General features: G+C 33.3%; 2 protein-coding genes across 8 annotated transcripts; one reads left to right on the top strand and one right to left on the bottom strand.

The window, feature by feature from the left end:
* The first annotated feature begins 3,023 nt into the window (after window positions 1–3,023).
* On the top strand, window positions 3,024–7,469 carry LOC100790395 (uncharacterized). Of its 2 annotated transcripts, NM_001253953.3 has the most exons (4): window positions 3,024–3,216; window positions 3,287–3,462; window positions 6,057–6,255; window positions 6,957–7,469. In NM_001253953.3, exons 1-4 carry the CDS (start codon window positions 3,153–3,155, stop codon window positions 7,187–7,189), a joined length of 672 nt encoding a protein of 223 aa, NP_001240882.1. In that variant the 5' UTR covers window positions 3,024–3,152; the 3' UTR covers window positions 7,190–7,469. The 2 variants fall into 2 exon arrangements, 1 of the variants encoding a protein (NP_001240882.1); NR_183043.1 differs by having other exon boundaries at window positions 3,032–3,462.
* Window positions 7,470–10,250: 2,781 nt separating this feature from the next.
* On the bottom strand, window positions 10,251–13,666 carry LOC100789337 (serine/arginine-rich splicing factor RS2Z32). 6 transcript variants are annotated; one of them, XM_003554294.5, is made up of 7 exons: window positions 13,544–13,666; window positions 13,064–13,182; window positions 12,167–12,206; window positions 11,908–12,003; window positions 11,105–11,292; window positions 10,882–10,980; window positions 10,251–10,742 (listed from the first exon to the last, which is right to left on the bottom strand). In XM_003554294.5, the coding sequence occupies exons 2-7, from the start codon at window positions 13,168–13,170 to the stop codon at window positions 10,379–10,381; spliced, it is 894 nt and encodes a 297-aa protein (XP_003554342.1). In that variant the 5' UTR covers window positions 13,171–13,182; window positions 13,544–13,666; the 3' UTR covers window positions 10,251–10,378. The 6 variants fall into 6 exon arrangements, with proteins under 6 accessions (XP_003554342.1, XP_006604541.1, XP_006604542.1 ...); XM_006604478.4 differs by having other exon boundaries at window positions 13,064–13,186; window positions 13,544–13,650; XM_006604479.3 differs by having other exon boundaries at window positions 13,064–13,179; window positions 13,544–13,650.
* Between the last annotated feature and the right edge of the window lie 299 nt (window positions 13,667–13,965).

Below are 13,965 nucleotides of genomic sequence, written 5' to 3'. Positions count from 1 at the left end.
CAAGAGTGGGTAAACTCACATTTTTTGTTTCTTCTGACTAAGATGGAGTCATGGAGACTCTAACTTGTAGGATATGTCATATGATTTATACTCTTCATGATGCCTTAAAGTCTTAAATAAGATACGTGATTTAGTATAAATTTTCTGGTATCTGTCTTGAATTTCCGTGGATAAAAAATGTATATATATTTGATGTCCTTGCAGGTATCAGTTGCTGCATGGAACTGCGGTGACCATGTTGGTGCTGGTAGCTTTGAGCGTGATCCTTTTCACTCCCTGTGGTTGGCATGATGATTGAGAACTCGATGACAGTTATCGGTGTTACCATGAAAAGACTCCGAGAGACGACATCTAAACTCGAATGAACTTGGTATGCCGTCTTAATTGTACTCGTCCGTATTCTTCTAATAATAAATTAATACATTACGCTGGGATGACATCTGCACATGTTTGAACAGATCCACACACGCCACAAACAAAAAATTAAAGTCAACGAAAAATCTCTCCAGCTCTTTTAACCGCAACCACTAGTCATTGAAAAATTAAAGTTTTTGATTCAGTTGTTAAAATAAAATGAAATTCTTTGGTTGAAGATTATGATTAAGAATTGATTTTATGTTTTTCTTTTTTTTTAATGATTTCAAATAGAGTCTTATATTTATTTTTTTCGTGATTAAGTATTACTTTTTGTGCAATCATTTATCATGTTTATATTAATTTAAACTATTCAGTGTCAATTTTAATTTTGGATATAAAATTATATTGTTTTTATTTTTAAAAAAATACTATATCAACATTTGTGTAAGGATTATTTTATTTATTATAGGACAAATACTCCCTCAAATTTTATATTTTTATATTATATGACATTTAAGATTTTCGTACATACATTAAAAAATATAATTAATTTATTGATTTTTTTAAAAAAAAACATAGGTAGTATTTTAATATATCATTCATTTCTTTAATTAATAACTTATTTATTTTTTCCATACACTACTAGTATTGATTTAGGATAGTTTTGGAAAAAAAAATATTTAATGAAACATTGATTTTATAAAATGACATATTTTAAAATAAGTTTTTTTTTCTCTAAAACATCCTGAAATAGAGAAAGTATTTTTTTATCATTATTATGAATCTTGATTAATAATTAATATTGACCGAAAAAGATGTGATTGATCACATGTAATAGAGGCTTCCTTTTAAAACATTGGTATAAAATAAACGGTGGGTCTAATATCCCTTCGGGGCAATGACTGGTCTCATTATGAGGGGCATCGCCGTTGGAAGCAATTCAACTACAGATTGTGGTGATGAATATGATGATTGGTGCAGCAACTGTTAGCAGCATCATGGCTACATACCTCTCTTGGCCACCATTAATATTCTTCACCAAGGCCTACCAGTTGGAAAAGTCTTCTCAAGTTGATTCCACCTAACTCGATTCTGTATGATTTCAAGTTGAGTGGAATTGAATTTGTTAAAATTAATTTTGAATTGTTAAAGGTAAAATAGATATATATTTAAAATAATTTTAATTATGAATTTTATATTAAAACATGCATAGTGTCAGAAATGGAATTTTGTGTAAACCAAAATGTTTTCAAACTCTTCAAATATGGATCTGGCTCATTTAAGGTAAGAGAGTATTTGGTTGAACGTCATGAACATAACTATATATGTCAATTTTCTCAACAACAAAAAAAATGTCAAATTTACAGGCTTTAGCTTCTCAATGGATGCATGTCATGTCCATCAAAATGTGGAAGCAAACACACTATAAGCATCTCGTTTTAAATATGAAGTAAGTAATCTCAATATCACCAATGAAAATCCAATATGTATTGTACTAATTAAATGTATAACCAATTATGAATGTATTCAAATATCATTAATTAATTCTCTCGGTTTTCATGAATGTATCGATCTATCAAAACCTAGAAGCAAACGTATAATCAATCTTAATCTCATACTCAACAGGATTTTCAATGATATTGATTATTATCTTATCATAGTGTTTTCTTCTTGGACATATGAGCATTCATCATTTTCATCTGAATAAGTGATTGACATCTATGGTAACTGAGATCGCGCGTTGATCATTTTCTCAATCCAATTAATTTTTCCAAAAGTTGCTTCATTTAAGTTCCTTGAGGTTACTTAATTTAAATTATTTAAGGTTGTTCTCTGAACGAATTTTGCAGTATCACAAATAATTTGTTATTATCTCTTATTAAATATTATCGTCCAATTTGAGACAACAAGTTTGGTGTTATTCAAAACATCAATATTTTCTGGATCAAATTATCTCCCAACTCAAAGTCTTCTTATATATATATATAATAAGTTTATATTCGTTAAATTTAAAAGGTATTCTTTATAATATAACTTATTTTATATAATCAATTATAAGACAAAATTGATCATCAAAATAATATATTTTTAAAGTTAATATAAATACATAAAGTTCAATTCGGATAAATTTCTCAACAAATGCCTATTAATTTTTATAAAAAAAATATAAAATAAATTAAACATTTTTATAGGTTATATATAAGGTTGGTTGGCTTGTTGGAAAAGAAAGGTCTTTAAGGCTAAAGAGAGAAAAGAGGAAAGAGAAGTTATGAAAATAAAACTAATAAATTAATATTTATTTTTAAAAAAACTGATTTATACACTTTAAAAGATAAAGTACATAAGACTTAAACTTATTAAAAACTTGATTCATATTACTTTTATTTTTTATTTCATAAATACTTTTTGAGAAATTTAAGAAAATCTAATGTAACTCATTGATATAATCAACTTTAAAAATAAACTTAACATATGTAGTATTTACTAAATGAAACATTTGACAACTTTGAGCTGAAATAAATAACTCAAGTCCTTTGCCTCCCCGAATTACCCCAAGGGTCAAGACTGTTAACTTGAGGAGTGAAGATTAAACTAAAATGATGACGTGGCAGAATCTTTTATGTTCAATTGGTAGTACGTTACACGCAATGTGCATATTTTTATTTGGAACGCACCAGACCGTAACAAACAAGCAGTTGCGATCACCCGCGCCACAACCTTGAACGCGGTCGTTTAACCTTCGAATCTGAAATTGTTTCTCCAACTTCCTCCTTCCTTAATCAACCTCTGTTGCAATGTCCATGTCGTGCAATTCTCTTCTCCTTCTTTTCTCCTCCATATTCCTCACCTATTTCCCAGGTTATTTTTCAATTTTCAACTCGCACCTTTTTCCTTCGTTTATTTATTTATGTGACTCTTGGTAGCACAGGATTGATTATATCTGCGGACGTGACGCTGAGCTCGATTGAGATCTTCACAACCCACGAGTTTCTTAAAGCCACTCCAACTGTCTATTTTCTGTGCAAAGGGGACAACAAAACCCAATTGCCTGACATCAAAAAACCCCATGTCTTTTATTCTTTTAAGGGTGAAGAGTCTTGGCAGGTTCTTTTTTCAGCTTTTCCTTAACTGCTGTTGTTGTTGTTTATGATCTCCGATTTTATTTTTTGGCGAACTGAACATGCCTATCTAAGTCATAACAAACTGATCACAGAAAATAGGAATGACCAAATGAATTGTAATTCTCATTGTCCAGAAAAAGATATCACTTATATGGAAAGATTCCCTGAGCTAGGATGCATCCATGATAGCTATATGTACTGCTAAAATTACAGGAAAAATAACTGATAGGTAGTCATTCAGTTATGTTGAACTGGCTGCGTAGTCATTTCGTTATAATGAGCTGGTTAATCATTTTTTTTATCAGCAAATGTTAGTTTCTTAGCAAACGAGATCGAACCTGCGACTTTTCCCCTCTTCCCTTCTTCCTTCACCATCCAACTCACCTTATATCTCCTTGGTTAATCATGTTTTAGATTGTGTAACACTATATGCTGGTGCTTCCCCTCAATTCTTCCGTTTTGTTGGGGAGATTCGACACAAGATTTTTGGTGAATTATTCCATTAGATGCACATAACTAAGGAATCAGAATTTCATATCCATTATTTGCATGAATCATATTCACTTATGCTTCATGTTGAGTTTCTACCATAACAACAAAATTCTAAATATGATGCTGGCCTGCTTTACTTCAGCTTTGGATTTCAACTATATAATAATGTATACAAATCTACTGAAATCATCCAATACAGTAAAAAAATACTTGTGTCCACTAATAGAAACAATGGACAAGAACCCCCACATATCAAAATAGAGCAATTCAAATCTCTTAGAAGCTTTATTGTGACTAAGAGTATATGGTAATCTCTTCTGCTTAGCATAATGGCATACATCACACACTGAATTCTTGTTGATTGAAAGGAAAGAGTAAAGAAAGACTACTTACTTATCAAGGACATTCTTTCATGATACAAGCGTCCCAGCAGAAGTGTGACAATGCAATCTCGGCTCAGGTATGGCAACAGAAACATTTTTATGTACAGCTAGAACTTGAGCTTGATTGTCATCAATCACCAAGTGATACAGCCCTTCAACTTGATCAGAAGAATGCACTCAGACTTGTGAAATTGGAGAGTACGACTCAAAAAATGACAAAGCTTAGACTCTGAAATAAGATTGAATGTAAATTGTTTTGCAGTTGTTCATTACCCACAACTTCATCCTTTGACTCAGTTTTCTGCAGTTGTTGTGTAGCATTTGCTACAGCTTGAACACCTTTCCCATGATTTGGTGGGAAACCATGCTTTCTATAGCATGTTTCAATGGTGTGTCCAGTTTTCCCGCAGTATATACAAATCCTGTTCGAATTTTTTCCACTATAATTGTTGCTATTTGCTCCTCTTCCTCGGCCTTGTGGCTTTCGAGTATCAACGAGTCTCAACTGCACTGACCAAAACCTTTAATCATCAAGATTGGCAAGATTTCCTTGCCTTTCTTGCTGCAACACCATGGAGTGGTGGAAATGAATCCATCGATGACTCTTGTGATTTTACCACAGAGGATTGGTCACTAATTCCTGTTAAGAACTGGATGACTTGATCTTGAAGTTGAAACATGTGTGCATTTCTCATGGATGCACAGGAACTTAGAGTCAGAGAAGTACCCGTTGGAACTGGTCTGGGTCTTTGGCTCTCAAGTTCCTCCCATAGAACCTTCAACTCAGTGAAAATTTTAGTCACTGACATTGACCCTTGCTTCAATCCATTTATCTGTTGCTGAATTTCAGATATGTGAATGAGATTGCCTTGAGAGAGTCATTCTCTCTAGTCCTTCCACACATCGATTGCATTCTAGAAAGAAGATGCTTTGCACTATAGGTGGTGAAACCAAATTCATGATCCAACATAGACCTATCTCAATACTTCCATAACAAATCTAAATTGGTTCTTCCCATTCAGTGCTCTTTGCATTGATCTGACTAAGGCATGGTAGTTTGCTCCGTTCAATAGTAGAGTCACCGCAAGAGAAGGTCCATCACTCGATTGAACATAGTATCGGGATAATGGATTCTGCAAGAGATCGATAATTCCATTGCTATTTGCATCATTGATAGTGTTTGATAAACATGGATGTGAGTTGTGTGATCCATGTCAGAGTGTACAACAGAGCTCTATGAGTAGAGCTCTGATTCCCTCTTATGAAAGTGATCATAGAAAATACGAGTGACCAAACCAAATGAATTATAATTTTCATTATTCAGCAAAATGTCACTTGTGCAGTGTTTAGATGGAAAGGGATTTGCAGTATGCAATTCCCTGAGGTAAGATGTATCCTATAATAGCTCAACAAACAGTTAAAATTACAGAAGAAATACTGGTAGGTGGTTATTCAGTTATGTTGAGCTGGATCTACTTTTAGCTCAGGTAACAACATGGTTTATGATAAATTGGTTGATTGAAATCCTTGCCTCTTTGATCAAACAACAGTAATTTTTTAATTTAGGCAGCTAGCTCATCTCATTATTTTATATGTATGTTAGTGGTTTGCTTAGTAACCTGAAGCTTAGTCATTAAATTCAAGTGGCTTTGCATTTGTAATTACAAGTGTTACTTACTGAGATTTTGCCTTTTGGTTCCAGCCTTTAACTAATTTCTCAGGTAAAAAGTGCAAGCGATGTGGAATCTATGAGGAAGACAAATTTCTTTCAGATGATGTGTTTGACGTGTGGGAATTCTGTCCTTCTGATTTTACTACCCCTGATGGAAGATACGTCCACTTCAAGGAAAAAGAATTCAATGCTAGTTTTCTGTGCCCAGAGTGCTTATCTTTTTCTGGTGGTGGGTTTCTTGCTACCTTTTTTCTTTGAAAACTCCTCTTACGGCTATCATGCTATTAGACTTTGCAAACAGCAGTGTGATAGTAGTTGTGACATATATGATGCCAATGCAACAAATATAAAGTCATCAAAAGTAATCAATTTCAACTTTGATGGTTCTTTTAATCTCTAGTATGGTGCTTACAGTTCAATTTTGCAATTATGTCAAAAAGAGAGTAAGTATACTCAATTATCTAAGTATTTAAATTAAGTATAGCAGATTATTTAGTAAAGAATTAAAGAAATAAAAAGTTATCCTGACTCCCCCCCGCCCCTTAAACAGCATTAATTGAACACAAGGTGCATAGGCTTATTTATCTTAAACTTCAAATTAGTATGCTATGTATCTTCAATATTATTACCTCTGGTCTGATCCCACCTTGCGGAATAACGCTTGATTAGTGTTGATATTATCACCTTGTGTCTGAAAGACTTTTTTCTTCAATGTTGGTTCATTAAGACTTTTTTCTTCAATGTTGGTTCATTTTGTTCTTGTGGAATTAGTGGGATTGCCTGAATTAACTTTGTTTCATTTCCTTGCATTTCTGAATTAACCTTTCATGTTTTGTTCCAAATTATTTTTCTCGTGTATGCTTGCATCTACTTATTTACTTGCTGAGATCTGCAATTTTATATTTGCAAAAACTGTGTTCGTGTGTGTAGCTTCTGTCTCTGCACCACCTGTCGAGAATCACAATCCCAATAAAAAAGGAATGAATGTAGCAGTTATCATTTTACTAAGTATTTTGGGCTCAACTATATTGATTCTGGGAATGTTGGGTGCATACAAGTATTGGCAAAAGAGGAAGAGGGAGCAGGATCAGGCTCGGTTTTTGAAGCTATTTGAAGAAGGAGATGACATTGAGGATGAGCTCGGCCTTGGCACTATAATATGAAAGCAAACAAAATACCTCCTGTACAGTAGGTTTTCCTCGCAATTTTGTTTAAGAAAATGGATGAGAAAATTTTCCTTGTTTGACTTGCAACTTACACTATAAGAGATAGTTGTCAAAGTGAACAGCAATATGTTATTGTTCATATTATCTGTACATACTACACATTTTTATATGGCTCTTTTTGGACTTCATCTGACAGAAATGCTATAACAATCTTGTAAAAACTAAGGTTTCATTGATTCCTCCATCTTCAATTGAGATTAAAAGAATACATTATGCAACTTCTACACTGTGTGTGCCTCTACCTGTGGAACTAAGGCCTAGATGCTGGTTAGTCATTGTATGTGTGTTCATACTGTGATCTGATGGAGTGAGATTACTCGGTTATGATAAAAAAGAAATAACAACTCTTGAACCAATCCTTGAGATATATGAGAGGATGTTAAATTTTAATGTGGTCTAAATTTGGAAATTGAATACAAGTTCTTGTTTGCTCTGAAGGTTCCTTGTTGACTAGAAGGCGGAAAATTAAACTTCAACACATAAAGCAGATGAAAAAATGTGAAATGCAGAGAAAAAGGTTTATCATTGAAAATTATTGGCAAAATACAGAGCCCTCATGAAAATTCAGATGTTTGTTTCTCAATTAAAGAGTGTTCACTCACTGTCTCAAGGCCAATCCAAACTTGGAAGGTAAATTGCTTATAATTATCGAAGTTCCAATTGAAGATAATGCGAACAGGTGTTTGTTTTGTACGAGCGTCCTTAAAATTAATTTTAGGAATTGATTTGACAAAAAATTGATTTTAAATGAAATTGATTTGAAAGTAATATGAATTATGTCCGGATGATTTTATTATATAATTAAGTTAAGAGTAAAACTCTAAATTTTCTTATTCAACATATAAGTTATTTAAAGTTATTTTAACTTATAATTAATTTTGAACCTAAAATTAATTTTGAAATCTTTTACAACGTGAAATTGAACATATAAAAATATATTTAAAATTAATTATCTAATGTGAAATCAAATACACGATAATTATGCAATACTCGTCTGAATAATAATTTCGGACTATTACCCACCAAAAAATATTTTGTAGACTATTTAGCGTCAGTTTTCGGTATGATCTTTGAACACTCGATCATCTGCACTTTCCACAATGTTTCAAGACCCTTATTTAACTTGTACTATTAAACATTTTATCACGTCTATTTTAATCTTCGAACTTTTAAACGTGAACATTGGTCTTTCAAGTTTTCATCATATGCAAAATGATTGATATAACTAATGTTCACTCAAATTTGTCAATTAGTGTAACTTTGCAACTATGACAAAACATTAACTGACATGTGACAATTTTTGTCAATTTAAGGTCGTATGTCAATTAGAAATAGAAGGATCATTAGCGTAGAACGAGCTAAACTGATTTCTTTTTCTTAGTTAGGCGAGGAAAAAATTGTAGGCGAATGATGGAATTTCCCGTCTAAGTCAACATAAGTCATCAAAACACTTCGAGCAGCTCTTCCGCATATTGTATTTTAAGAATGTTGGCAAATTCAATTTTTTTTTAAAATTTATTAAAGTACAAATACTTTTAATTTCATTATAAATTATAAAAAAAAAACACTTCACTTCAAAAATACAGTATAATTTTATGCAAAATTTCTAAGGAACTAGTTCTTTGAAAATATATTTTGAAAAATACAACTTTATAATTTATTTATTATGTTAAAGATGTGCTATAATATAATAATAATTACTATTTCTTAAAAAGATCTTTAAAATAATGATAATTTGTAACATAATGAATGAATAATGCATAGTTTTGTGGGAATCACATTGCATGTACATTTAACATTTTTAATAAAAAAAAATTGTTAGTTCTTTCACCAAAGTTCTGAAAACATTGATTAATGTCTTACAGAAAAAGAAAAAAAACTTATTTTTTAAAGATTTTTTGTAAGTTTAATTACAATGCTGTGCCGGTAAAAATCTTATACACGGTTAACCAATAAAAAATTATTTATAAAAATCAAACTATCATTCACGATGTAAAATTAATATATAACCCATTTTTTCTTGTAACTAAAGTTGAAAACAAGATATAACTAAAAAATATTTCTCCCAAATAAACAGGCCTACCAAATATTTCAAAGGGGCTCCGGTGGACGAAGCAGGTGGCTCTGACAACAGCAACAGTTTCTGATGAGCAACAAGACCTACCTACATACACCTGCACAAACACTCTATCGAAGAGTCGAGGTCATAAATGAGGTTAAGATGTATATGTACACCTGTAGGCATGAGATGCCTTATACAGAGAGAGATGGAGGAAAAGTAAGTAGCTAAATAGCTCTTGTGGGCATGAGCCACAAGGCATATCCAAGATATCTGCAAGAATAGCTACTTATCTAACATTTCCTCCATCTATCATTATAGAAAGCATCTCATGCCTACATGTATCCAGCTTAACCTCATTACTCACCTACACTACACTCGTTGACTTTGGCATCATAATGTTTGTGAAGGTGTATCCAAGTCTTGTTGCTCACCAGAAACCACTGCCGCTGCTACCAATGAAGACACCTATTTCATCCACCGTGTTTCGAGCCTCCCAAACATCTGTTTTAGAAGAAATAAAACAAAACGATAAAACAATTAGTTTTTTATATGAGAAATAGAACAAAGAAAAACTATAACATACAAGCCTTATACATCATACCGGGAAGCCATTAAACTCTTATTGAATGTACTATAACAACAAAGATTACCATATGTGATTCGCTTCTAAAATCCCCCAAGTTTCACTTAAAACTCGACTAGTCAGATCCTCACGACACTGTTATGTTGATCTAGTTAACACAGTTACAAAAATTAAGGGGAAAAAAATAGAAAAACCTTAAGATCTATATAATTCGAGCTGAAAGGATTCAAAACATGTCAAATTTAAATTTCTCACAATAATTCATATTGGTTTAAATTATGCCAAAACATTGAAACAAATCCATGCACTTCATATTCTAGGTAAGCCACACATGTTGCTTGACCGCAAGAATCTGAAAAATAGCATATATAAAATGTTTTCATAAATAATTGTCACATAATTAACCTGGAGTGCATTTTATAAACAAAGCAGATACAAATTGGGTCACATCCTGATCTCATTTTATCAGAAAGTTCTTTTTTCAAGGTGACCCTGAGCGACGGTTGTTGTCATCATCTTCATCAATGGGGCTCCTGTCATCTTCCCTAGGGCTCCTGCTGGGGCTGTGGCTACGCCCACTAGCTTTAGGGCTATCATAGTTGCCCTCATCATGGTCCCTTGCAGGGCTAGCAGGGCTTCTACTTTTCCCTCTAGGACCATCACTGTAGTCAGACCCATCTTGCAGAGTGGCCAACCTATCATTGCCAGGAGCCGGGTCACCTCTCTTCCGTGGGCTGCTTTGATCAGGTGATGTGCTATGCTTCCTTATCTTGGAGGGCTCAGGACTCTGTGATCTATCTTCAGAAACTGGGCTTCGTTCTCTTCTGACTGGAGATCTCGATCGGCTGGCAAGAACAAAGGTAACCAAAACTCAGCTTACAAGCAAAGATATTATAAATTCTGACAACTGAAACAACAGCCAATTGAAAATGCAGTGTCATTTTATCGGAACCACTAAGATTAGGGACACCATTAAAATCAAACCTGTAGTTGCGGTCTCGGCTGTAGCTTCGATCCCGGCTTCTGCCACGACGAGGAGAATGTGACCGGACCGGTGAACGTGAAAGACTCCGTCCATGTCGGCTGTTAGAACAATTCAACATTGAAATCAATGATTTAAAGCTCATAAAATCCATAAGAGATCAATAACCATCTTAAGAGCAAATCAACACTGTAGCAGAAGTTTGGAAACTACATCATGGCCTACCTCGACTTTTTGGGACTGTTCTTACAGTTCTTTTCTATATGACCTCTTTCCCCACAACGGTAACACTTGTTCTTCCAATCCCCAGCTTTGCAATCTCGGGCCCAATGACCATCAATGCCACAGTTAAAGCATCGTCCAGATCCAGGAGGTAGACCCCGACCCAAGTTTTCCCGGGAACCACGAGGACCCTGATTAATTAGAGATCAGATGAAAATATAAAATTAACAAGAAATCAAAAGCTAACAAATTTGTTCACACGAGTCAAAGAACAATAGCAGTGAAATCAGAAATGGCAGGGTCCAGAAGAAATTGTGTATAAAGTATTTAAGAAAACAGTTAACAGTAATAAAAACCATATTAGAAAAAGGTATACATAAGTGGCCATTGTCATCTAATTTATTTTTGTACTTATTAGACAAAAAGGATAGGTTGATGACACAAAAGCCAAAAAACATATCACAACATTTAAATACTAATCTAGGTACTCTTCAATCAGTATTCAAAGGATTGTTTTGATTATATAATCTAATCAGAAGAGATATATCGAAAACAGAACTAAAATGTGCAATTAGAGGCACTAAGGACATCAAAGGTCCAATTAATAGATTATATAGAAAAATCCCTATATGCAACTGTAAGATCCAAGAATTAAATATATGTCCATGGAGCAAGCACTTTAAGATTAAGACTATAGCACCAATGGAAAACATCCCTTTGATCATTAGTTACAAATGAGATAACCAAGTCTAAAATAAAATAAAATAAAATTATGTAGATAAACCATGAAGGGAAGTAATTCCTACCCCCTTGGCAAATTCCACAATGATACGACTTCCTTCAACATCACGACCATCCAAGCTATATCTAGCATCATCAGCATCCCGAGGATCGCTAAATTCCTGTTCAAAATGTCAGGAACAAGCCAATAAAGTGACACCAAATCTTATCATCATTTACTACTGAATTCCTCCAAGCAGATACTAAAAGCCAACTTAGAGCAAAGGCATGAGGAGAAATTGAAGTCAAAAAGAAATAAATAAAGACAGAAAGGGTGAAACTTACAACAAAGGCAAAATCATTCTTCATATCTACACCTCGAATTCTGCGGAAATGGTTGCCAGAAACAATAAGGCCATCATTACTTAACTACTGGAACTGTATGATACATCACCCCTCAAAGACGAACTAAACACCAGTTTGTGATTGTTGCCATTTCCATAAAAAACACGCAATAACATTACAGAAAGAATCGCCAAAGTCAACACTCGACAGGAATTTCCATCAATTCCACCAAGTCCAACCTCCCAACAAAGACCTCCAGGTTTAGAGAAAACCTCAGAAACCTTCAACAAGATCATTTAAGTTAAAACATGACACCTAGGTGATTTGGTTCCCACGCATAACATGACAAATAACCAATATAAATCCAAGCTCATAACAAAGCTTGCAAAAAACCTGTATACCATCCCATGGTGAACGCCTTCCGGCAACTTATCACTAACTTAACTCCCTTGCCAATTTAAACAACAAAGATGAATCAAGGAGGCTCGACAATTTCAAACATAAATTGGCACAAGTTAAACAATTAAGAAATTAAAGTCGGATAGGACATAACAACGAAAAACATCCTGCCGACTCTAACCAAGAAATGATGTACTATAATAAGACATTCATCCAAATCCAAATAGACACATAAGCAAGCATGCTATAATAAAATAATCATGAAAATGATTGAATAACCAAGGTGATTTACAATAAGAAAACAGTCACAGACCATGGTTTCGGCCTCAACCGCAATTGCAGCGGTATCGCCATATTTTTACAAAATTTTCCAGAACATTAAAGATTGTGGCGAAGCCACAGCCCCAATTTAAAACCATGCAAGTAAAACACTTTTTTTTGGAAAAGGCTGAGATGGCATAATTTGAAGGATAAGGATAAATCTTAAAGGGGAATTACCTTCCATATCTGCTGAAGACACGCTCCAGGTCACGGGAACGTGTCCTCGAAGACAAGCGTCCAACATAGAGGCGGGTATTACCATATTTATCATCATAGCGAGGCATCGTTGATTTCTTCTAGCTCGGCAAAACAAACAAAGGAAATTTCAAAATTAATTGAACAAAGAGATCCCTTATTAATCGTATCATATGAACATATAACAAATAACAAATAAACAAAAAAAAATATTGAAGGGGAAAGAATGATGGATTAAAAATAAAATTGAATTTCAAACATGCAATCAATTTTAAACCTAATTCGGAGAAAAGTAACAAATCAGTAAGTTGTTAAATCGGGAATTGATGAGATTGATGAAAAGAATAATGCAGAGACAGAATCCGACAGAGACTCGAAACCAAAAGTGAAAAGGAGAATCGAATTGAAAGGGAAGTGAATAAAAATCTAAGGGAAAAAGTGGGATAGATAAGAAGTTAAAACCTCGGAGAGGATTGGTGTTTCTTCGTAAACCTAACCCTTTCGAAGTGGATCGGTATCTTACAATCTTACCTACGATTTAATGTTATTGTTATTTATACAAAGACCACTGCCACGTATCTCCATAGATTTTTTTGGTTCCTTTTATTGAAAAGTGAATTGGGCCGCCTGTTGGGCTTTTGTCGGATTATTTAATATAAGATAAGATATTTCAAAATATTATCATTTTATAATAATGGTATAATATATATATATATACTATATAAGTATAAAAAAATTAAAATATATTTTTATATGTTACCAAATTTATTATATATTACATATTAATAAATATAAATTACATATTCCTATAATATGAATCTAAATCTTCATCTGAAATGAAAATATTTTTAGGAGTTATTTCCTGACAAAACAGTTTTTAAGAA

This window comes from Glycine max, chromosome 19, assembly GCF_000004515.6.
Source record: "Glycine max cultivar Williams 82 chromosome 19, Glycine_max_v4.0, whole genome shotgun sequence".
NCBI lineage: Eukaryota > Viridiplantae > Streptophyta > Magnoliopsida > Fabales > Fabaceae > Glycine > Glycine max.
Note: the sequence above shows the minus strand (reverse complement) of the source record. Positions and strands in the feature narration are given on the sequence as shown.